The 22,503-nt window shown below is 70.0% G+C and overlaps 5 protein-coding genes across 7 annotated transcripts; 3 read left to right on the top strand and 2 right to left on the bottom strand.

The window, feature by feature from the left end:
- Positions 1-112: 112 nt before the first annotated feature.
- Positions 113-4,202, top strand: TXNIP (thioredoxin interacting protein). 2 transcript variants are annotated; one of them, XM_087771990.1, is made up of 8 exons: positions 113-579; positions 1,606-1,678; positions 1,784-1,931; positions 2,270-2,372; positions 2,514-2,770; positions 2,877-3,033; positions 3,150-3,298; positions 3,430-4,202. In XM_087771990.1, exons 1-8 carry the CDS (start codon positions 330-332, stop codon positions 3,463-3,465), a joined length of 1,173 nt encoding a protein of 390 aa, XP_087628116.1. In that variant the 5' UTR covers positions 113-329; the 3' UTR covers positions 3,466-4,202. The 2 variants fall into 2 exon arrangements, with proteins under 2 accessions (XP_087628116.1, XP_087628115.1); XM_087771989.1 differs by having other exon boundaries at positions 2,270-2,770.
- A 4,392-nt stretch (positions 4,203-8,594) lies between these two features.
- Positions 8,595-11,766, bottom strand: POLR3GL (RNA polymerase III subunit GL). The gene is made up of 8 exons (XM_087772017.1): positions 11,628-11,766; positions 10,979-11,109; positions 10,747-10,876; positions 9,983-10,051; positions 9,803-9,859; positions 9,645-9,718; positions 9,421-9,534; positions 8,595-9,310 (listed from the first exon to the last, which is right to left on the bottom strand). Exons 2-8 carry the CDS (start codon positions 11,096-11,098, stop codon positions 9,224-9,226), a joined length of 651 nt encoding a protein of 216 aa, XP_087628143.1. The 5' UTR covers positions 11,099-11,109; positions 11,628-11,766; the 3' UTR covers positions 8,595-9,223.
- Positions 11,767-12,232: 466 nt separating this feature from the next.
- ANKRD34A (ankyrin repeat domain 34A) lies at positions 12,233-15,063 on the top strand. The gene is made up of 2 exons (XM_087771982.1): positions 12,233-12,490; positions 13,168-15,063. Exon 2 carries the CDS (start codon positions 13,231-13,233, stop codon positions 14,590-14,592), a length of 1,362 nt encoding a protein of 453 aa, XP_087628108.1. The 5' UTR covers positions 12,233-12,490; positions 13,168-13,230; the 3' UTR covers positions 14,593-15,063.
- Positions 15,064-17,096: 2,033 nt separating this feature from the next.
- Positions 17,097-19,113, top strand: LOC104021683 (gonadotropin-releasing hormone II receptor-like). Its single transcript, XM_087771911.1, has 3 exons — positions 17,097-17,585; positions 17,696-17,900; positions 18,101-19,113. Exons 1-3 carry the CDS (start codon positions 17,097-17,099, stop codon positions 18,592-18,594), a joined length of 1,188 nt encoding a protein of 395 aa, XP_087628037.1. The 3' UTR covers positions 18,595-19,113.
- A 77-nt stretch (positions 19,114-19,190) lies between these two features.
- On the bottom strand, positions 19,191-22,305 carry RBM8A (RNA binding motif protein 8A). Of its 2 annotated transcripts, XM_087772021.1 has the most exons (7): positions 22,158-22,305; positions 21,774-21,833; positions 21,480-21,557; positions 21,020-21,156; positions 20,613-20,749; positions 19,673-19,737; positions 19,191-19,515 (listed from the first exon to the last, which is right to left on the bottom strand). In XM_087772021.1, the coding sequence occupies exons 1-6, from the start codon at positions 22,222-22,224 to the stop codon at positions 19,692-19,694; spliced, it is 525 nt and encodes a 174-aa protein (XP_087628147.1). In that variant the 5' UTR covers positions 22,225-22,305; the 3' UTR covers positions 19,191-19,515; positions 19,673-19,691. The 2 variants fall into 2 exon arrangements, with proteins under 2 accessions (XP_087628147.1, XP_087628146.1); XM_087772020.1 differs by having other exon boundaries at positions 19,191-19,737; positions 22,158-22,304.
- Between the last annotated feature and the right edge of the window lie 198 nt (positions 22,306-22,503).

Genomic DNA, 22,503 nt, shown 5'->3' with positions numbered 1-22,503 from the left:
AGTAGCACGCCTGGCCACGCGCCCTCGGCGTGGCGCTGCTGGCATCAACAGGCGCGGGCGGGGGGCGGGCCGCGCGCCGAGGCTATAAAAGGCGGCGGCCGGCGGGGGCCGCTCTCAAAGCGTTGAGGGCAGGGAGCGGTGCGGAGCGGCCGTAACGCGGAGCAGCCCCGCCGTAGCCCTGTAACGCCAGGAAGCAAAGGGTTAACTCGCCCTTTTTGACTGAAATTGACCTGTTTCAGAGGGGTTTCATCCTCTTCAGGGGGAAAAAAACCCGCAGTTCCTGCCCTGTGCAGCCCCTTTGAAAGCGCTTCCCCAGACTCACCTCAGCCATGGTGATGTTCAAGAAGGTGAAGACCTTCCTGATGACCTTCAGCGAGCCCGAGAAGGTCTACTGCAGCGGGGAGAAGGTGGCCGGGCGCGTGTTGGTGGAGGTGGCCGAGGTGACTCGCGTCAGCGCCGTCAAGGTGCTGGCCTGCGGGGTGGCCAAAGTCAACTGGGCCAAGGGCCCCCAGCAGTGCAGGCAGGAGATGGAGTACCTGCGCTTCGAGGACGTCCTCACTCTGGAGGAGCAGCCCACGGGTGAGGCTCTGGGGCTGGGAGAAGGGAGTTGGGGGGCTAAAGGTGGTGGGGAGAAGAGAGCTCATCCAGGGGCCGGCGGTTTTTCTGGCTGGTTGGGTCTCAGGAGGCTGGAGCGAGTCTCCGGTTGCATCCCGTTGGGGTACGAGTCAACCGGGCTGGTTCTGGCGCTGGTGTCGGGGCTCAGCACCAGGACGGAAGCGGGATCAGCTGTTACCGGAGTCTTGGCAGAAGTAAGGAAAAGTATTGAAACCTGCGAACAGGCGGAGGACAGCAGGGCTGGGCTAAGTCAAGTTCAAAGTTTGAAAGCTGAGGGCTGCTGAGCCCTGACTAGAGCCTAACCCAGAAGCCTGTCGGAGCGTACGGGAGCTGGCATGGCTGGCGCGGCTCGCGGAACAGGCGGCGATGCCGTGTGCCTGCAGGGAGCGAGAACCGGGCTTGGCCTTGGCTGGGTGTCGGGAGGTGCCGCTGGATGGGTGCGGTGCCCGGGACGGGTGGTGGGCAGGGAGTGGCAAGCGCAGGTCTCGCCCCAGACAAGGAGCTTCGTCTCCTGGGCACGGAGAAGTCCTTCAGCAGCCTCCTCCTCAGGCTGGCTCCAGGGAAGGCGAGAGACAGGGACTTGGCAGAGCGTCCCGGGAGATACCGGGGGTCAGGTGAAGTCTCGGAGATAAGGAGATAGCCGGGGAGAGACGCGAGTACTTGGTACTCCCACGGAGTGGAGGCGGGGTGTGGCGAGGAGAGGTAACAGGGCCCGAGCGCATCGGGACAGGGCGTTCTGGCCTGGGGCGGGGATGTTGAAAGGAGAAGTGAGAGTAAACAAGCGGCGCTTCCCTGCTTCGAGAAGACAGCGAGTTCTCGGGCTGTGCTTGGGGGACAGGTGTAGGCGGCTCTTAGCAAACAGCTAGCGCAGCTCCAGCCCGTGCGGCGCGCGGCTTCGTCAGCGCCTGTGTAAGCAGAACAGAGGATGGGGTTTAAGAACCAACCCGTGGAGCTGAAGCTGACGTTGCCCTTCCCCTTTTCTTTTCCCAGATGGGGACGGCTCTGTAATCCTGAGACCTGGGAACAAGTACGAGTACAAATTCGGATTCGAGCTTCCCCAGGGGTGAGTATGAGACGAACGCTGCCTCTTCAAAGAAAATTAAATTGGATTTCTAGGGAAAATTCTCCTGTTGCCGCAGATGGGCCTGACGAGTGTCTCTGTCCACAGGCCTCTGGGTACCACCTTCAAGGGCAAGTACGGCTGTGTGGATTACTGGGTGAAGGCGTTCCTGGAGCGCCCCTCCCTTCCCACCCAGGAGATAAAGAAGCGGTTCGAGGTTATGGATCCCGTGGACGTGAACACTCCGGAATTGCTGGTGGGTGCCGCCTTACGCCGAGGCGTTTGGGTGTCGTGGGCGTTGGGGGAAGAGAAAAGCCCCGGGGTCGGTCAGTCCGACCTCTGTCGTTAAGGCTCCCCTAATAGGCTTTAGTGCTGAGCGTGGATTAAATGCTTAGTTCTTAAGAAGTCCCAGCTACTTCTAGAAATCGACACCAAGGCCGATGAAGCCAGGCGCTTGTTCTGCTTTCGCTTGGCGGCAGGACGCTCGAGCCTCACGGGGAACTCGAGCTTTTGTTGCAAACCAAGAGGAAGGAAGGAGTGGGCCGGGAGCGGCGGGCAGGTTTCGCCTGGGTAACAAGTCTGCTTTCCCTGCAGTCCCCGGTCGCTGCCAAGAAGGAGAAGAAGGTGTCCTGTATGTTCATTCCCGATGGACGTGTGTCAGTCAGCGCTCAGATCGACAGGAAAGGGTTTTGCGAAGGTAGGAGCCTCTCCTCCCCTCTCGGAGGAGCGGGGCAGGGGGCGGTGGGACAAGCCTGGGGGGGTGTTAAACACCTCAAACAGGCTTCCCACAAGGAAAAAGTCGGGACCGTCCTAAACCCAAACGCGGTTCCCTCCCCAGGTGACGAGATCTGCATCAACGCCGACTTCGAGAACACGTGCTCCCGCATCGTGGTGCCCAAGGCGGCCATCATCGCCAAGCACACCTACCTGGCCAACGGGCAGACCAAGGTCTTCACCCAGAAACTCTCCTGCGTCCGAGGCAACCACATCATCTCGGGCACGTCCGAGTCCTGGCGGGGCAAAACCATCCGCGTCAAGAAGCTCAAACCGTCCATCCTGGGCTGCAACATCCTGCGCGTCGAGTATTTCCTGCAGGTGAGCGGCTTGGGCTGCCCGTCGCTCTCCTCGCTCGGTCAGCGCGTGAGCTTTGTCCCCTCCTCGTTCCCGACATCCCTTAAAATTCCGGTTCTTGCCCTCGCAGATCTACGTCAGCGTCCCGGGCTCCAAGAAGATCATCTTGGAGCTGCCCCTCGTCATCGGCAGCCGCTCGGGCATCGGTAGCCGCAGCTCCAGCATGGCCAGTCAGACCAGTTCCGAAATGAGCTGGGTGGATCTGAACCTCCCCGATGCTCCGGAAGGTGAGGGAGGGGAGCGCAGCGGCACCGCTGTCACCCCCCGCAATTTTTGGGGGGGCCAAGAGGGGTCGCGGTGGGGGAACGCGGGAGAGCTGACGGGTCCCCGCCCTCCCTTGCAGCCCCCCCGTGCTACCTGGACATCGTGCCGGAGGACCACCGCCTGGAGAGCCCCACCACCCCGCTCCTGGACGACCCCGAAGGCTTCGACAGCCCCATCTTCATGTACGCCCCCGAGTTCAAGTTCATGCCGCCGCCCACCTACACGGAGGTGAGGGGGGGGAGCTGCGGGGGCTTCGCGGGGCCGGGGCGGCAGCGCAGGCGAGCTGGCTCTGGCCTAGGCTTCGGTTTAGGCTTGCGACTAAGGCTCTAAGCCTCTCAACGGCCTCTTCGCTTCCTCAGGTGGACCCCTGCGTCGCCAACAACAACGTGCAGTGAGCGCCGAGTAAAAAACAAGTTACTCTCCCGCTTTTTCTGGACTGGAGCGGGCCGCGAGGGACGCCCGGCCCGGGGCCGGCGGCCCTGCCGCAGGAGGAGCGGCCGCTCGGCGGCTCCCGGCGCGGCTCTGCCGGGCGAGCGTGGCAGAGGTGATGAAGTCTGTGAGTCCGTGTGTTCCCTCGCGTGCCGGCCCTGCCCCGAAACCTCGCTTGCAGTCGACGTCTTCCGGAAGAACCGACCCAGCCGCGGTGCTTACCTGGAGACTGGCAGGGGAGTCCTGGCGGAGCGGGGGCGCGAAGGGCGCAGACCCTTGGGAGAGGCGGGTCCCAGCCCGAACAGACTGAAACAAACCCAGGTGTTGAGTCAGCAGCGGCCATCGCGGTGCCTTCGATCCGATACGGCGTCCTGGGGGACGGACGCGCCTGTAGCTTTCGCGTCCGAGAACACTCCCGAGCGCGCGGGGCCCCCGCTCACCGCTGGCCTGGGGACTCTGGTCCCCGGTGGAATTCCTCGCCCGTTCCCGCTTTGCCGGGCCGGGCCCGGCTCTTCCCGGCGCGGGGGGGAGGAGAAGGGCTGGCGCGCCCGCCGGCTGCCTCGGACTGAGAGAGACTCCTTTTCTACTGTTTTGTACTGGGGGGGGGGGGGGGGAAGGGAATCCGGGCTGTTCTGGTGTTTTGTACTGGCGATGGCGCGCGCCCGGCGGCGCCGCCTTTGTAATAAAGAGACGCGCGGTGGTCGCGGAGCCCCTTGGCCGTGAACTTGTGGGGGGAGGCGGGGGGGGGGGGAGGTCCTTTGCCCCTTCGCCGAGCCTTTTTCCCGGTGGAAAAGCGGCGCTGAGGGCTGGGAGGGGAAACTGAGGCAGGCTGGGTGCCGCCCTGGGAGAGCGAGGTGGGAAATTCCCACCGCGTGCGGCACCGGCGGCCTCCCCATGCGCCGGGCCTTTTTTGGGGGATGTGGGTGAAAGTTAACGGAAAAAAGGGGCCGGGGCGCTGCCGCGAAAACAGCCCCGACCTTGGCGCGGGCTCCTCACCCCGCCCCGACTTGGCAGCTGCCCCCCGGTGTGCGGTGAGCCCCCGGCACAGCTCTGCCAGCACCGCAGCCCCGAGGCGGCAGCGGGGGCTCCCGCTCCCTCACCGTGCCTCAGCTTCCCCGTCCTGCCAGAGCCGCTGACCCCCTGTCCAGCCTCGCCGGGAGCCCCGTTCCCCCCTGCCTGCCGTTATCTCCCCGCTGCCGGCGCGGCACCGGCGCGGCACGTAGGGGCCTTATCACCGGGAAGCCGGCGGCTCCGGCCGTGCCAGGCCAGCGCGGTTTGTCCAGCCGCGCGCCCCAGCCCCCACTTTGGGCCCCGCCGAGCCTGACCCCCGCGGGGCGAGCGGCGTCCCCGTCCGAGCCCCGCCGCCGGCAACACCGGTGAAGGGCCGCGACGCCGCGGCGGGTTTAGCCCCGCTCTCATCCGTTTGCCCCAACCGCCACGTTCCCCCCTGCCCTTATCCCGGCTCCATCCCGGGAAAGCCGCTGCGTCCCGGGAAAGCCGCCGCGTCCCCAGCCCGGTGCCGCGAGGGGCTCCCGGGAACGCGCCCCGACACCGCGGCTCGGCCCGGCGATCCTCGCTCCCTGCCCTCGGCGCAGCCCGCCCCAGCTGCTCCCATGGGTGCGAGGCTCTTGGGGACCCCCCGCCCCCCCCCAATCCCATTGTTCCGACTCCCCTCTGTGCCTCGGTTTCCCCTCCCGGCGGCACGCGCCGCGCGGCCGTCCCTGTGCCCGGCTGGCGGGGCGCCCGGGCCGCCCTCCAAGCGGGCGAAGGGTCAGCCCCGCTCCGGGCCAAGTATGGGCAGAAGGAGCCGAGCCAGGAGCAGCGGCCCCCCGGAGACCCTACAATAACACCCCCCCCCCCGGAGACCCTACAATAACACCCCCCCCCCCGGAGACCCTACAATAACACCCCCCCCCCCCCTGCCTGCTTTCCACCCACACTTTACAGCCCCAATTAAACAAATCGGGGTTATCGCACCCCCCGCCCCGCCCCGCGCCGCCGCCACGCCGGGGACTTTGCGCTGGAGCGGCTTGGGAGCGTCCGCATGGCCCCAGCACCGCGGGGCCGCATCCTGCCCCCGCCCCGGCCTGCGTTCGGCCGACGCCTGGGTTTACCTGGTTTTTCTCCTTCCTCCTGCCCGGGCCGCGCAGCGGAGGGAGGGGGCGTTATTTCCAGCGAGCTGCAGCTCAACTGGGCCAAACCCGGTGCTTTTCTGGCAAAAAAAACAAGAAAAAAAAAAAAAAGGGGTTTAAGCCGCTGCCCCCCAGCGCAGGATCCGTCCCCAGGGTGGGGGGCTGCCACCCGTGGCGTGGGACCCCAGCGGCCCCGGGGCGAAGCGGGAGGAGGGACGGAGGAGGCGAGGGTCGCGCGGTGCCGGCCGGGGCGGGGGGCGACCCCGTGGAGTGGGGACGCCCCCGCTGCGACGCCCCCCAGCCCCGGTGGGACCTCGGCCCCCGCTGCGACACCCCCCCAGCCCCGGTGGGGCCTCGGCCGCCCCGCGGTGCAGCGAGCTGGCCGCTCGCCCCGGCTCCTGGTGCGAGGCCTGCGCTGGCTCCGGCCTCGCTTGCCCGCCGCTGCCAACTCGGCCAAAGGTCCCCGGACCAACCGTGGCACGGCGGGGGGGCGAGGCGGGGGGCAGCGGGGCGCAGCGAGCACCCCCGGGGATGGGGTTGGGGTGGGGACGGGGACGGGGATGTCCCCAAAGGGATGCGGAGCAGCCGGGATGGGGGCACACTCTCTCTCTCTCGGGGTGGGGGGTGCTGGCAAAGCCCGGGGCGAAACGGCCCCCTCTCGCCCAGGGACACGGGGACGACCCCCCGGTGCTGGCAGGTCCCCCGTCCCCAGCCCGCGTCCCCCCCCCCAGCCCAGCCGGCCGTGGCTCCCCGGGGGGCGCGGGGGGCAGCTCGGGGCTCTGCGGCCCCCCGGGGCCGATGGCACTTGTGGGGCGCAGCGGGGAGCCAGGCCCTGCCCCCTCCCCGTTAGGGCTGGGGGGGGACGGGACTCCGGACCCCACAGCCCTGCACCCCCGCAAGGCCCCCGGGCCGAAGCGTGGGGTGCCCCAACACAGGGGACCCCGAAACCAAGCCCCCCCGGGGCCTCCGCGCCCCCCTCCCGGCCTGCGGCGGTAAAAATAACCACGGCGGCGCAGGGCGGTGAGCACGAGGAGGCCCACGCGCCGCCCGCGTGCACCGCGCCGCCGGGGAGGAAGAGGCCCCCACGCCGCCGGGGAAACCGAGGCACGAGCCCGGCCCGTGGCTGGCGGAGGGGGCAAAGCAAACCCGCGCCCCCCCACTCCTCTCCCGCGGGATCCGGGGGGCTCCCCCAGCCCCGTCCCAGAATCCCGGGGCTCTTCCCAGCCCCAGATTCCCCTTCCCGGGAGGTTTTTCCAGCCAGTTTTATTCCTGGAGGTGGGGCTGGATCCTTCCTGGCGCGGGGGCCCCGCTGCTGCCCACCCCGGATTATTTTTTTGCCCCACAGCAGCGCTGGGAGCTGTAACTAGGAAATCACCACCTCCTGGAGTACCGTGATGCCCGGCCGCCCTTGGGGCCGCCTCTGTTTTCGGGGCGAAGGGCACCCGAGAGCAAACAAGCCCCGGCTTTGCTGAGCTGCCGCTGCTGTTTGGGTTCTGTTGTTTGGTTTTTAGTTAGGCAGGGATGAAGCAGCAGCCACAAACAGGAACCCTGCCCGGGGGAGCGGCGCTCGCTCCCCGCCGCGTGAGGCTCCCGTCAGCGGCCCCCGCCCGCCGGCGCCTGCGGAAAACGCCTTCTGCCCCCCAAACACCTTCTGCCCCCCCCAAAACACCTTCTGCCCCCCCAAAAACACCTTCTGCTCCCCCAAAACACCTTCTGCCCCCCCAAAACACCTTCTGTCCCCCCCAAAACACCTTCTGCCCCCCCAAACACCTTCTACCCTCCCAAACCACCTTCTGCCCCCTCAAAAACACCTTCTGTCCCCCCAAAACACCTTCTACCCTCCCAAAACACCTTCTGTCCCCCCCAAAACACCTTCTGTCCCCCCAAACACCTTCTGCCCCCCCAAAAACACCTTCTGCCCCCCCCAAAAACACCTTCTACCCTCCCAAACCACCTTCTGCCCCCCAAACACCTTCTGCCCCCTCAAAACCACCTTCTGCCCTCCCAAAACACCTTCTGCCCCCCAAAACACCTTCTGCCCCCTCAAAACCACCTTCTGCCCCCCAAAACACCTTCTGTCCCCCCAAACACCTTCTGTCCCCCCAAACACCTTCTGCCCCCCCAAACCACCTTCTGCCCCCTCCCAGCGCCACCCAGCAGCCTTTCTCACTGCGGGTGCACGCAGCGAGTTTGGCAGGGCTCAGCCCAGCACCCTGAACCAGCCCCAGCACGGGGGGGGGGGGGGTCAGGGGGGCCCACGGGAGGCCCAGGGGTTGGGGGGGGGGGGTTCAAACCCTGGGAGTTTGACCCTGCACCCAATGTTGCTGGAGCCCAGCACCACAGGGGTTAATCCAGGCTGGGGAAACCGGGGGGGGGGGGCGTTGGGGTCCCCCCGAACCTGCTCAGCCCCCCAAAAAACCCAGAGCTGCTGCCCCAGCCCGGGGACAACGGGGGGACAACGGGGGGACAGGGCCATGGTGCCGCTGTATCCCCTGACTCCGGGAGCTGGGGATTTGCACCCCCAACACCCCATCCCCGCCACCCAGCGGGTGCCACGTGCCCACCCCGCACACGGCCGGGGCCGGCGGGGTGCCCGAGCGTGAGCCGACATGGGTGCCGGGGCGGAAAACCGGGCGCCGCCGGGCACCCGCCCCACCCGGCCGAGGCCAGGAGCCGGCCCCACACGTGTGGGGTGAAACGTCGGGGGGGGGGACACGCCCAAACAGCACCCCCCGCACCCACGGGTGCACCCAGACCCCCACCCCCGGGGCAGGTTCCCCCCCCCCCCTCCTCCAGCAACCCGACCATAACAAGGTGTTGTTTACCATCGGCTCAGGAGACCCTACAACAACACCCGGCCTTGGCCAACAGCCCGACGCCCCCGAACGCCGCGGGGCGGCGCGGGGAGCCCCTTCGCACCCCCGCCGGCCGGGGCCCGGCCGCGGCACCAGCCAGGCGGCAAGTGCAGAAACCAGCTTTAATCCCCCCAAAAGGATTAAAAAACCCCAAACGTTAAAAAGCTGCCGCAAAAGGGGGGGGGGGGAGTTTGGGGTCCCCCGTCACCCCTAAAACCGCCTCCGAAAGGGACGATCCCCCCCACCGCTGGCCTGGGGACAAGGCTGGGGGGTCCTGCCCCCCCCCCGCAGGGGCTGGGGACCCCCTCGGGACCCCCCCAGGTTGGGGGGCAGCGGGGTGGCCCCATGTGTGTCCCCCCCCCGCCAGCTGCCAGCACCCTGGGGTGCCCCAGCCCTGGGTGCCCCCCCCGGGGCGTCCCCCACTCCGTCCCTGGAGCACAAGTGCCACCTGCAGGCGGGAGCGGGGACAGGGGACACCGGTGTCCGGGGGGTGACAGGGGACCGGGTGGGACAAGGACAGGGGACACCGGTGCCCAGGGGGGTGACAGGGGACCGGGGGGGACGGGGACAGGGGACACCGGTGTCCGGGGGGTGACAGGGGACCGGGTGGGACAAGGACCGGGGACACCGGTGCCCAGGGGGGTGACAGGGGACCCAGGTGTCCGGGGACAGGGGACCCCAGCATCCCAGGGGGGTGACAGGGGACCCCGGCGCCCCCGGGACTGGTGGCACTGGGGTCAGTAGACCGCCTCGTCCATGTTGTCATCGCTGTCGGCGCCGAAGTCCTCCCCGTTGTCGAAGTAGGACATGATGTAGTCGGTCTCCTGGGGACGGCGGGGACACGGCCGGGCTCGGGGCGGCACCCCAGTGCGCCCCCCCCCCCGGCCCACCACCCCAACTGGGACCCACTGGGACCCACTGGGACCCCCCCCACCTCCTCGTGCTCCTCCTCGTCGTACTCCTCTTCCTCCTCTTCCTTCCCTTCTTCTTCCTCCTCCTTCTCCTCTTCCTCCTCCGACGTCACCTCCTCCTCCTTCTTCTCCAGGCTCTGGGGGTTCAGGGGAGCCCCCACAGCGTTAACGCGGGGGGGACCCCGAAATCCAGCGGCCCCCCGCCCCCCACCACGGGGGACGGTGGCCGAGCCTTCGGCCTCGTTACCTCCAGCTTCTTAATGGCCTCCTCCTTGTCCAGCGTCACCCGCTGCTTGCACTTGGGGATGAGGATGGTGGTCCCTGCGGGGGGGCAGAGTCCGGCCCCGTGGGGGGGACATGGGGGGGACATGGGGGAGGGGGGGACATGGCGGGGGGGACACTCACGGCCTTTCCGCAGCCGTCGCACCCGGATCTTCAGCTCCCGCGGCAGCCGCCTCCAGTCTGCGGGGCAGAGCGAGGGGCTGGATCGGGCCCCCAGCCCCCCCAGGCCCCGTGTCCCCCTCCCCGGTCCCCCAGCCCCCCCCCGGCCCCCCAGCCCCCCCGGCCCCCGTGTCCCCCCCGTACCCGGGTTCCAGTCGATGGCGCTGTCGACGGGGCTGGAGATCTGGTACTTGTCCGAGTAGCGCTCGATATCTGGGGGGTCGGGGGGTCACCGGGGGGGGGCTGGGGGAGGGCCACCCGTGGGACCCGCGCTGGGACACCCAAGGGTGCAAGGCAGCCCGGCTGAGGGGGGTCACAACAGTGCGGGGGGGGGGGGGCCACAGGGCTGGGGTCCCGGGGGGGGCAACGGGGCTGGGGGGTCCCAATGTGGGGGGGGGGGGGTCCCATGGGGCTGGGGGGGTCCCAATGGGGGGGGGGAACGGGGCTGGGGGGGGTCCCAATGTGGGGGGGTCCCATGGGGCTGGGAGGGGGTCCCAATGTGGGGGGGGGGGGAACGGGGCTGGGGGGTCCCAATGTGGGGGGGTCCCATGGGGCTGGGAGGGGGTCCCAATGTGGGGGGGGGGAACGGGGCTGGGGGGTCCCAATGTGGGGGGGGGGGTCCCATGGGGCTGGGAGGGGGTCCCAATGTGGGGGGGGGGGGGGGAACGGGGCTGGGGGGTCCCAATGTGGGGGGGGTCATGGGGCTGGAGGGGTCCCGGGGGGGGGGGGGGTCATGGGGCTGGAGGGGGTCCCAGTGGGGGGGGGGGGGGGGGGGGTCATGGGGCTGGGGGTCACGATGCAGCAGGCCGGGGGGCTGTGGGGCAGCAGGGCGGGGTCCCAGGCACCCTCCCCCCCGCTCAAAGGGGGGTGCAGGAGGCTCGGGGCCCCCCCGCGCCCCCCCCCCGTACCTCTGCGGGGCGCCCCGGGCCTGACGAAGTAGGGGAGCCCCTTCATGGCCCCCCGCAGCTCCTGCTTGAGCGCCAGCATGTACTCGCCCTCCTCGCCCCCCGGCAGCGGGGCCGCCCGCTGCTCCAGCGGCTGGGGGCACACGCGTGCGGCGAGCGCGTCGGTGCTCAGCCCCCTCCGCTCGGGCACGCACACACCGGGGACACCCCCCATCCCGCCCCCCCCCAAACTTACCGGGAAGAGGGGGGAGGGCTGGAGGGTGGGGGGCGGCAGCGCCTCCCCCTTCCCGATCCCCACCGCCTCCACGTTGAAGGTCATCTGCCCCCGGCCGCGGCCGCGGCCCCGGCCCGCCATGGCTGGGGGGGCTGGGGGGAAAGTGGGGGGGTCCCTTGGGGGGGGGCGGCCCCCCCGCGCGGGGGAGGGTTATGGGGGGGTGGGGGGACCCTCAGGGCGGGGGGGGGGGGGGTGGGGGGCGCCCCCCCCCGGGACACGGGGACACGAGGGGGGACACGGGGACACGAGGGGGGACACGACACGGGGCGGCCCCCCCCGGGACACGGGGACACGAGGGGGGACACGACACGGGGCGGCCCCCCCGGGACATGAGGACACGAGGGGGGACACGGCACGAGGCGGCCCCCTGGGACACGGCGGGGGGCGTGGGAGGGTGGAGGGGACACGGCGCAAGCCCCCCCGGGACACGGGGGACACACGGAGCATCCCCACGGGACGCGGGGGGACGCGGGGCAGCCGCCCCGGGACGCGGGGGAACACGGGGGGGACGGGGGAGGGCAGGGGGGGACACGAGGGGACACGGGGGGACACGGCGGGGCGGGGAGGGGGACGCGGGGGGACGCGGCGCAGCCCCGCTCCCCGTACTCACGCCGCGCATGCGCAGCCGCTCCACCTGCGTCCGGGGCCGCGCCGGCTGCGCAACGTTCGAAAGAGGCGGGGCCGAGGGCGCCAGCGCCGCGCTGATTCGCTCGCGCCGGAGCCAGTCAGAGGGGAGGGGGCGTGGCGAGGGGCGAGGAGGGAAGGAATGAATGAGTGAATGGGGCGGGGTCGGGAACGGGGGTGCGAGGGAGGGGAGGGGAGGGGAGGGGAGGGGAGGGAAGGGAAGGGAAGGGAAGGGAAGGGAAGGGAAGGGAAGGGGGGTGCAGAGGCTCCCTGCCCCATGGCCCCCAGCCCCACTGTGCTGGGACCCCCCAGCCCTGATGTGTTGGGACCCCCAGCCCCGCCACCCCCCAGCCCGCAGCCCCGCTGTGTTCTGACCCCCCCCCAGCCGCACTGCCTTGGGACCCCCAGCTCCACTCTGCTGGGACCCCCAGCCCCGCCGCCCCATGGCCCCCCAACCCCATGGCCCCCAGCCCCACTCTGCTGGGACCCCCAGCCCCGCCGCCCCGTAGCCCCCCGCCCCGCCGCCCCGGCCCCCCAGCCCCGCCACGCCAGGCCCCATGGCGGCCCTCTCCCTCGCCCGCCCGCGCAGGCTGCTCGGCGCAGCGGGTGCGTTGCTGCCTGCGCTGCCGGGTGATTCATCCCGCTCCAGCCCTCCCCGCGCCAGCGGCTGCCAAAAATAGCGATGCAGGGGGGGGAAAAACCCTCCAAATAACCTCCCCTGCCTTCCCCCCCGCTACGCCAGCGGCGGGCCGGGATGGCGGCCACCGAGCGATGTCCCCAACACCTCCATCCCGGGGGCATCCGGGACCGGGACCCGTTGCTGGGGGAGACCAGGCTCCGGTTACCATGGTAACAGAGGAAGGGACGGAGGGATGGGGGAGAGAGGGGCTGGGGTTTGGGGGGGTCCCCTCCGGGGGGTCCCCCCTGCCCACGGGGGATGGTGCAGCCCCCAGTGCCAGGCCCAGCCTCGGTGGTTGCCGGCGTCTTGCTGGAGGGGGGCAGCTGCCAGCCGGGCTGGCGAACTGGGGGGAATGGGAGGGGTGGTGGCTTCTCCCCCATTTTCTTGGCTGGCCGGAGAGCTGAGGAGCAGGATGAGCTGCCGTCACCATGGGAACGGTGCAGGCAGGGATGCAGGAGGGGATGGGGGTGCGGGCAGGGGATGCAGGAGGGGCACAGGAGGGGGATACGGGCAGGGGGTACAGGCAGGGGGCTGAGGAGTGCAGGGAGGGGGGGCAGGAGGGGATGGGGGGGTACGGGAGGGCAGGTGGGGTGCGGGGGTACAGGCAGGGGTGCAGGAAGGGGACCGGGGCTGCAGGAGGGGGCGACAGGCAGCAGGGTGGGGATGTGCAGAGGGTGCGGGCAGAGAGGCCCGGGGGACCCGGTACCACGGGCTGCGCCGTGACGGCCGGTGGCATCCGCGGGAACCGTCCCCTCGCGGGAGCCAGCTGGGGAAACTGAGGCAGGGAGCCGGGAGTGCCCCATCCCAGGGCTCGGGGGGCTTCAACGCGCGCCGTGTCCCGTTGCAGTGAGCAGGCGACGCTCCCGGACCGGCGCACCCATCCGCCATCCCCGCTGCCGTAATCGCCACCATGCCCAGCCCCGTCCGCCGCCCTCCCGGTGCCGCCGGGCCGCCCGGTTTAACCATGTTACCGGCGGACGGTTCGGCCCTGCTGCGAGCCGTGGCACAGGGCAAATTTCGGCTCACCCGGCTCTTGTTGGAAGGGGGAGCCTACATCAACGAGGGCAACGCCGCCGGGCAGACGCCGCTGATGGCCGCGTGCCGGGCTGGCTACGCCGACCCGCTGGAGCAGCCCCGTATGGTGCGGTACCTCCTGGAAAACGGCGCCGATCCCAACATCCCCGATAAGACGGGCAAGACGGCGTTGATGCACGCTTGTGCCGAACGCGCCGGTCCAGCGGTAGCCGCCGTTTTGTTGGCTCACGGCGCCGATCCCAGCGCCCGCGATTACGCCGGAGCCTCCGCTTTGGTTTACGCCATTAACCGGGGGGACCGGGAGACGCTGCAGGTGCTGTTGGATGCCTGCAAAGCCCGAGGGAAGGAGGTGATCATCATCACCACCGACACCTCGCCCTCAGGTACCAAAACCACCCGGCAATACCTCAACTCGCCCCCTTCGCCGGGCCTGGAGGAGAAACGCTCGCCGGCGCTCTGCATGTCGCCCTCCGACATCGAGGTGCGGACGGCGGCTTCGCCGGCTGGCAGCGAGAAAGAAGAGGAGAGGGACGTCTTCTGCTTTCCGCCGCCGCCGCCAGCACCGGTCACCGCCGCCCCAGAGCCATCCCGCGCCCGGGGGCGGCCGCTGAAGCGCCTCAATTCGGAGCCCTGGGGGTTGGTGGCCCCGGGGCCGGAGGGGCCGCGGGGACCCCCCGAGCGTTTGGTGGCGGGGATGGAGGGGCTGAGCCTGGGCGGGCGCCCGCGGCGGCACAGCGTGGAGGGCCGTGAGGCGGCGGGGTTGCCGGGGGCCACCTGGGCCGAGCGGGTGCCCCCCGCTTGCCCGCAGCCGCTGGCACGCCGGAACACGGCTCCCGAAACGGCGCGGGTCAAACCGCCTCGCCGGGAACCCCCCGAAATGGAGGGGCACCCCTGGGCCAGCTCACCGCCTCCGTCACCGGGGCGAGGCCGGCGCTGTGCTGCGTCGGCCATGCCGCTGCCGGCCGCCGAGTCCCCACCGACCACCCGCCGGCGCCCGCCCGGTTTGCTGGAGCGTCGTGGCTCCGGCACGCTCTTGCTGGAGCCCTTGGCTCCAGGGAGGGCCGGCTTCTTGCCCCCGCTGCACCCCGGCCCGCACCCCCCCGGCCCCCGCGGGCCCCCGGCCCCCGGCTCGCCCAAGGGACGCCGCAAGCTGCTGCGCCGGCACTCCATGCAGACGGAGGAGATGCGGCAGTTGGCCAACTTCCAGAGCAGCGTGGCCCCGGAGCCGGGCAGTTAGGGACCCCCCGGGGCCCCCCAGACCCAGAGCGGTGTCCTTGGGGACCCCCCCGTGAAGGGAGCACCCCAGGTGGCCGCTCTGTCCCTGCCTGGCTGCTCTCATGCCGGCGCGGGGCCTCCTTGTGCAGGCAGTAGCAACGTTCACTCTGAACCCTACTGATGACTGCGGGCACACGACAATTCTCCCATTGCTGCCGTTGGCAGAAACTTTGCACGACCCCAGATTCCTTCAGGAGCCGGCATCCCCCCTCTCTGGGCTCCCCTGCATCTTCCTCCTGCTCCCTCCTCATCCTCCCAGCAGCGCTTTTCCCCATGGACCTCGGCAGCAGCCGCCGACCGCCCGACCTGCCCCGCGTTTGGGGTGCCCCCGTCCCCGCCGGTGCCAGGCGCTGCTGGGGGCTGTGAGCAATAACAGCCGCCGGACCCCCGTGGCCCCCGACGGTCCCTCCCCAGGGCGGGGTCCCCACTTTTGGGGCGCGGGGTCGCAGTGAGGGGGTGCCGGGGGGGGGGGGGCACACGCTGTCGGCGTCCCGGTGAATAAAGACCCCAGTACAGCTCAGCCCGTCTCCGAGTGTCGGGGGGCCGGGGGGGGCCGCTCGCCCTGGGCACGGAGGGGGGGGGGGGGGGGCGGCACATCTGGGCACATCTGGGTGCCAGCATACCTGGGTGCTGGCACATCTGGGTGCCAGGGTACGTGAGGGCTGGCGCATCGGGATGCCGGCACATCTGGGGGCTGGCACATCTGGGCGCCAGGGTGCATGTGGACACCAGCACATCTGGGCACCGGGGTACATGAGGCCTGGCACATCTGGGCACCGGCACATCTGGGCAGCGGGGTTCAGGAGGGCTGGCACATCTGGGTGCTGGCACACCTGGGCGCCAGGGTGCACGTGGACCGGCGCATCTGGGCACCAGCACATCTGGGGGCCGGCACATCTGGGGGCCGGCACATCTGGGCAAGGGGACCCTGATGGGTCTCGCCAGCAGCGCGGGGGGAAGAGGCCGCAGATGCGGGGTTCCCCAGCCGCGGCGCGGCCGTGGGAGGGGGCAGCCTGGCCCCCACGTTCCCCACGCTGTCCCCGCCGTGGGGACGCAGCCGGGGGGTCCCAGTGGGGGTGGGTGGGGGGCCCCGTCCCCGGGGGGGAGGTGAGGGTGCTGGCAGGGCCCCCCATGGGTGGGTGCCCCGCGGCGCTGTGCCGGGGGCGCGGGGAGCCGGTGGCCTCCCGGTGAGGCCGAGGCCGGCCCTGTGCCGCAGCGGGAGGCTGGGCTGTGCCGGGAGCTGGCGGCACCGGCTGCGGCAAGCGCGGCTGGGCAGCACTGCAGAGCGGTACCGCACCGGAGGGGCGGCCGGGGTGGGGGCCACCGCCGGGGCTGGGGCCGCTGCTGGGGCTGGGGGCCACCACTGTGGGGCTGGGGCCACCGCTGTGGGGCTGGGGCCACCGCTAGGGACAATACTGGGGCTGGGGACACTGCTGGGGCTTGGGGACACTGCCGGGGCTCAGGACACTGCCGGGGGGCACTGCTGCTGCTTGGGGACACTGCCAGGGCTGGGGGACACTGCCATGGGGAGCTGCTGGGGCTGGGGGACACTGCCAGCACTGGGGGACACTGTTGGGGGACAGTGCCTGGGCTCAGGACACTGCTGGGGTTTGGGGACACTCCTGGGGCTTGGGGACACTGCCAGAGCTTGGGGACACTGCCGGGGCTCAGGACACTGCCGGGGGACACCGCCGGGGCTTAGGGACACTGCCATGGGGTGCTGCTGGGGCTGGGGGACACTGGGGGACACTGTTGGAGGACACTGCCGGGGCTTGGGGGCACTGCTGGGGGGCACTGCTGGGGTGGGGACAGTGCTGGGGCGGGGGGGGACACCGCAGGGGCTGGGGACAGCGCCGGGGACCCGGGGCAGCCCCCATGGGACAGCCAGGCCCCCCCGGCTCCTCCACATCCGCGGCCGCTCAGCCCAGCTAAAAGCAGCCCGCGGGGGCGAGGGGGCAGCGGGGACCCCCGGGGCGCCGGGCACAGGGACGTGGCTCCCCCCCGGACCCCCCGCCGTCCCTTCTCCGCGGCCTGGGTGCCAAGAGGGATGTGCTAACCCCCGCAGGGTTATTCCCGCGGAGAGGAGGAGGAGGAAGGAGGAGGAGGAAGGACACCAACCGCGTCTCGCCGGGTGCTGAGGGGTCCCAGGGGTGAGCTGCACCCCTGGGTGCTCCCAGAGCCGGGGGGTCCTCGGGGAGGGGGGGACGAGGCCGCTGCCCCGGGGCCGGGCTCCCGCATGCGCCGCACCCCGGCATCGAGAGGGGACCCAGGCGGGCGCCGGCGCCCCGGGCCCCCCCAGGCTGAGACCTGACCAAACTCAGGGCAGAGGAGCAGGACCCCGCCGGGAGAATCGGGGCCAACCCGAAAGATGCTCAGCGTCGCCGGGCCCTGCCGCGGTGACAGCGCAGCCGGGGACGAGCCCGCGCGGGTCCTCGGGCTCCCAGCCCCGTGGAGGCCACCGCCGGCATGAACGTCACCGGGACGGCGGGGAACCGGAGCTGCACGGGTGCCGGTGAGGAGCCCGTCCTGCTGCCCACCTTCTCCGCTGCGGCCAAGGTGCGGGTGGCCGTCACCTGCCTCCTCTTCCTCTCCTCGGCTTGCTGCAACGGCGCCGTGCTCTGGTCGGCCGCCCGGGCGCCGCGGCGGCGTCCGCCCCGCGTCCGCGTCCTGATGGCCAACCTGGCGGCGGCCGATCTGCTGGTGACGGTGGTGGTGATGCCGCTGGACGCCGCCTGGAACGTCACCGTGCAGTGGTACGGGGGGGACGCGGCGTGCCGGGCCCTCATGTTCCTCAAGCTGGCCGCCATGTACGCCTCGGCCTTCGTCACCGTCGTCATCGCCTTGGACCGTCACGCCGCCATCGTCAACCCCTTGGCGGTGGGCTGCGCCGAGAGGAGGAACAAGGCGATGCTGTGCGCGGCGTGGGCGCTCAGCGCCATCCTGGCTCTGCCCCAGGTGGGGGGAGACCTCGGAGGGGATGCCGCCGCCTCGGGTGGGCTGGGATGACGATGATGACGATGGGAAGGGGGGAGGAACGATGCTGACGGCCCCGCGGCCCCTTGCAGGCGTTTGTCTTCCGCACGGTGAGCCGGTCGCGGCCCCGCCGCTTCGTGCAGTGCGCGACGGTGGGCAGCTTCGGGGCGCACTGGCAGGAGACGCTCTACAACATGTTCACCTTCGCCTGCCTCTTCCTCCTGCCCCTCCTCGTCATGGTGCTCTGCTACGGCCGCATCCTCGCCGCCATCTCGGGCCGGCTGAAGGACGCCCGCGGTGAGAGCCCGGGGCCGGGGCCGCGCCGCTCCGCCGCCCTTTCTCCGTCACCGCTCGGTTCTCTTCCTTCTCCCCTCCTGCGGGGGTCCTGCGCCCCGCCGGGTCCCCTCTCCCCAGCTCGTTAACCCCGCGCTCCTAATTAACCCCGGGGCGACGCCTTCCTCCTCGCGCCTTCCTACCCCGGCGTTCCCACCCCGCAGCCTCCTCCCAGGGGATCCAGCTCCGCCGCTCCTACAACAACATCCCCCGGGCCAGGATGCGCACGCTCAAGATGTCCATCGTCATCGTCCTCACCTTCATCCTCTGCTGGACGCCCTACTACCTCCTGGGCCTCTGGTACTGGTTCTCCCCCGAGATGCTGACCCGGGAGAAGGTGCCGCCGTCTCTCAGCCACATCCTCTTCCTCTTCGGCCTCTTCAACACGTGCCTGGATCCGCTCATCTACGGGCTCTTCACGGTGCGTTTCCGCAGGGAGATGTGGCGCGCGTGCCGCTGCAGCCGCCGGCGGCAGGAGCAGGAGGTCGCCTCCGCCCTCACCGGTTCCTTCCGCGTCTCCACTGCCGCCGTGCCGGCCAGGAGAGCCGGCAGCGGCCCGGGGGGATCCGGAAAGCACGAGATGGAGGTGACGGCGGGCGCAGCTCTGCCGGGCCGGCGGTGCGAGCTGTGCCGCAGGACGGTGGAGAGCTTCATGTGACGGGGAGGCCAGGCCGGACCCGCGGCAGAGCAAGGGGACCCCCAGAAGGGGGTTGGGGGGGACACCAGGGCCCTGCGCCGCCACAAAGCCGCTCGACAATAAACTCCGATTATTTTCGCAGCAGGAGCCTGTCTTTGGGCCGGGGGATGGCTTAACCGGAGCCGGCACGGTGGCCCGTTTCCGTGCCAGGCAGGGTCTGAGGGCACCGGCAACGCGCAAGGAGCGATAAGCCGGGAGCGAGGCGCCCTGTGCCGGGCAGAGAGCACAAGCTGGGGCAGAAATTCCTGTCCAAGACGCGGCAGGGGCTCCTCGGGGAAAAAAAATATGGAATTTAAACGTGCCCCTTCAGCCGCGCCTGGGGGCACGGGGAGAATCCAACACGACCAGAGCCAAGCCGCGCAAAGCCCGCCGATCTGGCGGAGAACAGCACCCGGCTAAAGCAAGCTGTCTCCTCCAAACGCTGTTTTAAGGAAAAATGGCTTTTCCAACTCATCAACTGCTCTACTGCCGGCCCCGAGATCAATAACCGTGACAGCGACATCAACTGATTTTAGGCACATCTAAAATTAGCAAGGAGGCACGAAAGGAACCGGGGCTCGATTACAGCTCTCAGCGCGTTTAATTAAGGACAAATAACAGAGGACAATCTTACACAAAACCGGGGTTATTTAAAAGGCTGAGCTCACGCGCAAATGGGAAGTCAACAGAGGAAAGCCCGCAGGAGATTTAAGGAACGATTGCCTGGGGTGTAGAAAACAACTTCTCTCCAAAAGGAGAGCGGCCGCAACGCCCGGCCACCCACGGGCGGGACAGAAGGCTGAAAAACGTCGCGGCTGGAGGCGTGCCCGGCCACCCGCGGGCCGCAGCCCCCGACAGAGGAGAACCCAGAAGCCTCAGGTCTTGCTTCTTCACTCAAGTTTTCTTGTTCGAAAACAATAAAATCTTGTAAGAAGCAAATTTGCCGAAGCCATGAACTGTTTTACTCCTCCAGCTGTTCCTCAAATGCCCCGTCCCCAATGTACAAACCCCCCCCCCCACTTTCCCCTCCCAGTTCTCCCAGTTTGGACTTGGAACGCACAGGTAGGAATGAGGATCCATCATCGGCGCCTCCTGTCCGGACTCCTGCTCCGTCGGCGCCCGCCCCTGGAAGAGAGGGCAGAGCACGGCGGGGGTTTTATCGGTGCTTTGAGCCCGCGCAGCGATTTCTCTCTCTGATCCAGTGGCCGAGTGCAAGGTCCTGCCCCGGGGCGGGGGCGATTCCCATCCCGGCGCGGGCTGGGGGGGGTGGGTGGGGGGCAGCCCCACGGGGAAGGACGTGGGGGCATCGGCAGGGGACAAAGGAGCCGGTTTTTGCCAGAAAGGCAACCGCGTCCTGGCCTGCCTCAGCCGCAGCGGGGCCAGCGGGGCGGGGGGGGGGTTCTGCCCCTCTGCTCCGCGCTGGTGAGGCCCCCCCGGGGCGCTGCGCTCAGCTCGGGGGTCCCCAGCACGGGAAAGGCTTGGACCGGTGGGAGCGGGGCCGGAGGAGGCCACGGGGGCGATCCAAGGGCCGAAGCACCTCTGCTGCGGGGAGAGGCGGAGAGGGTCGGGGTTGTTGGGAGAAGAGGCGGCGCCGGGGAGACGGCGCTGCGGCCTTTCGGTATAAAAGGGGGCTTCTAAGAAAGATGGGGAGGGCCCCAAGGGACAACGGTTTTACACTGGAAGAGGGTAGGTCTAAATTAGACATAAGGGAGAAATTCTTTATGCTGAGGGTGGCGAGACGCTGGCCTGGGTGCCCAGAGAGGCGGTGGGTGCCCCGTCCCTGGAGACGGTCAAGGCCAGGCTGGAGGGGGCTCCGAGCAGCCCCCTCTGGGTGAAGATGGCCCCGCTCACGGCAGGACTGGACGGTCTTTGAAGGTCCCTCCCAACCCAAACCCTTCCCTGATCCGCCGCAGCACCACCACAGATGCCGGAGTGCTCCCGGCCAGGCGGATAAGCCGGTCCCCGGCACGCCGATGCCTCGCCCGCGGCGCGTTCCTCACCTTCTCTTTCCTTTCGGGGGCCCTCTCACGAAGCACCAGTCCACGCTGATGGGCTGCCCCATCAGCTCCTGGCCGTTCAGCCCCTCCATGGCCGCCTGCGCCTCTTTATAGGTTTCGTACTCCACCAGAGTATATCCCTAAGGAGCGGGAGGGAGGGAGCATGAGCCGCGGCGGATCCCGGCAGGGCGGGAGGCCGGTGAGGGGCCGGACACGGGAATAAACCCTCCCCCAAGCCCTGTTCGATCCCGGCCTCCGCGGCAGAGCCAGGGAAAGGGAAGCACGAGCGTCTGTCGCGTCCAGCTGCTGCCACGCGGTGAGTTCAAACGCCCCGTAAGCCGAAATGGAGGCGGTGAAGCCGCCGAGAGGCTCGAGGGGCAACCGCGGGCGCGCGCAGCACCCCCTCCTACCTTCAGGTAGCCCGTCCGTCTGTCGAGGTTCAGGTGGATGTTTTTTATCTCGCCGTACTCCGCGAACTTGTCGTGGATGTCTTCTTCCGTCGCTTCCTCGTGAACCCCCGTGACGAAGAGAATCCAGCCCTCCACCGCTGCGGCGTGAAAGGGACCCGCGTTACCCCGAGCGCAGGGCGCGCTCCCACGTCAGCCGCGGGCTCTCGGGGAAGGGGACCCCCAAAAGCGGCGGCGAAGCACAGAGCGAGCCGTGCGCGGGTGGGAAGGGGAGATGCAGCCCCGGAGCCCAACGCTCTTGGCTCAGCCCGGGATAAATCCCAGCGAGGCAGGGAAAGGCTCTGCCCCAGCAAGGTCCGAACCCCGATACGGGGCCAAGGACCCCACGCTCCCCCACCATCTCCCCTCCCTCCGGTACGGTGCCCGCAGCGGGGGCCGGGAAGGTGCCGCCGGCGATACTCACACCTCTGCGGGCCCGGCTCATCCCCGTCCTGCTCCACGCTGTCGTAGTCCTCGCGCACGCGGGCCCGCGAGCCCTCCTCTGGGCACAGCGAAGAGGGGGAAAGAGAAATGGGCGACTGGTGCCGTCACCCAGGAGGACAACAGTGCCCAGAGAACCACAAACCCACTTAAACCCCCCCAAAAGCACGAAGCCGGCCGGGGTTTCGCACCAGGCCCCTCTCCAGGGGAAGCGTGTAACCCAAACTGGGAGAGCGAGGCCTGGAGGGATGGGGACGCCCCGGCGGGTGCTCCTCACCTGAGCCGAAGCCTCGGCCCTTCCGCTTCTTGGCTTTCTCCTTCAGCTTGTGGATGCTCTCTGCGGGCGAGAGGGGAGAGGGCTGGAACCGGGGAGGGGACCCGACCACGGCCCCGGGGCCGGGCAGGTCCCCCCCAGGCCGGGCTCGGTACTGACGCTTGTGGGGAGGGAGGGAACCGGCCCGGGACTGGCGGGGGGAACCGGGAGCCGTCAGGGGGGGCCGGGCCCGAGCCGGGGGTAACCGGGGGGACAGATCCCGGTGTGAGCGGGCCGCCGGGGGGAGCTGGGCCCTCAGCGGGCCCCGAGCGGGAGGAGGCGGGAACCGCGGGCCGGACCGGTCGGTGGGTCCTGGCCGTTAGGGGACAGCGCCAGCACCGCCCTCACCGTCGCCATCCTCGTCCATGGCGAAATCCTCGCCCCCCGCCTCATGCAGATCCAGCACGTCCGCCATCTTGCCGCTCTCCCCGCCGCCGCCGCCGCCGCCGCGGTGCACGCCGGGAAGCGCGCCGGAAGCACTGCCGCGCCGCCATCTTGGGCAGGGCGTGCGGCGGAAACGCCCGCGCCGCCATCTTGGGGAGGGCGTGAGGCGGAACCACCCTCGCCGCCATCTTGGGGAGGGCGTGAGGCGGAACCACCCGCGCCGCCATCTTGGGGAGGTCAACGCATACTGGGAAACAGCGGAGTCCTACTGAAGCCATACTGGAGCCACTGGGGCCATACTGGGCACCAC

This window comes from Nipponia nippon, unplaced genomic scaffold (genome assembly GCF_047370975.1).
Source record: "Nipponia nippon isolate SJK-2023a ecotype South Korea unplaced genomic scaffold, ASM4737097v1 scaffold_36, whole genome shotgun sequence".
NCBI lineage: Eukaryota > Metazoa > Chordata > Aves > Pelecaniformes > Threskiornithidae > Nipponia > Nipponia nippon.
This window is presented reverse-complemented; position numbering and strand designations above follow the sequence as displayed.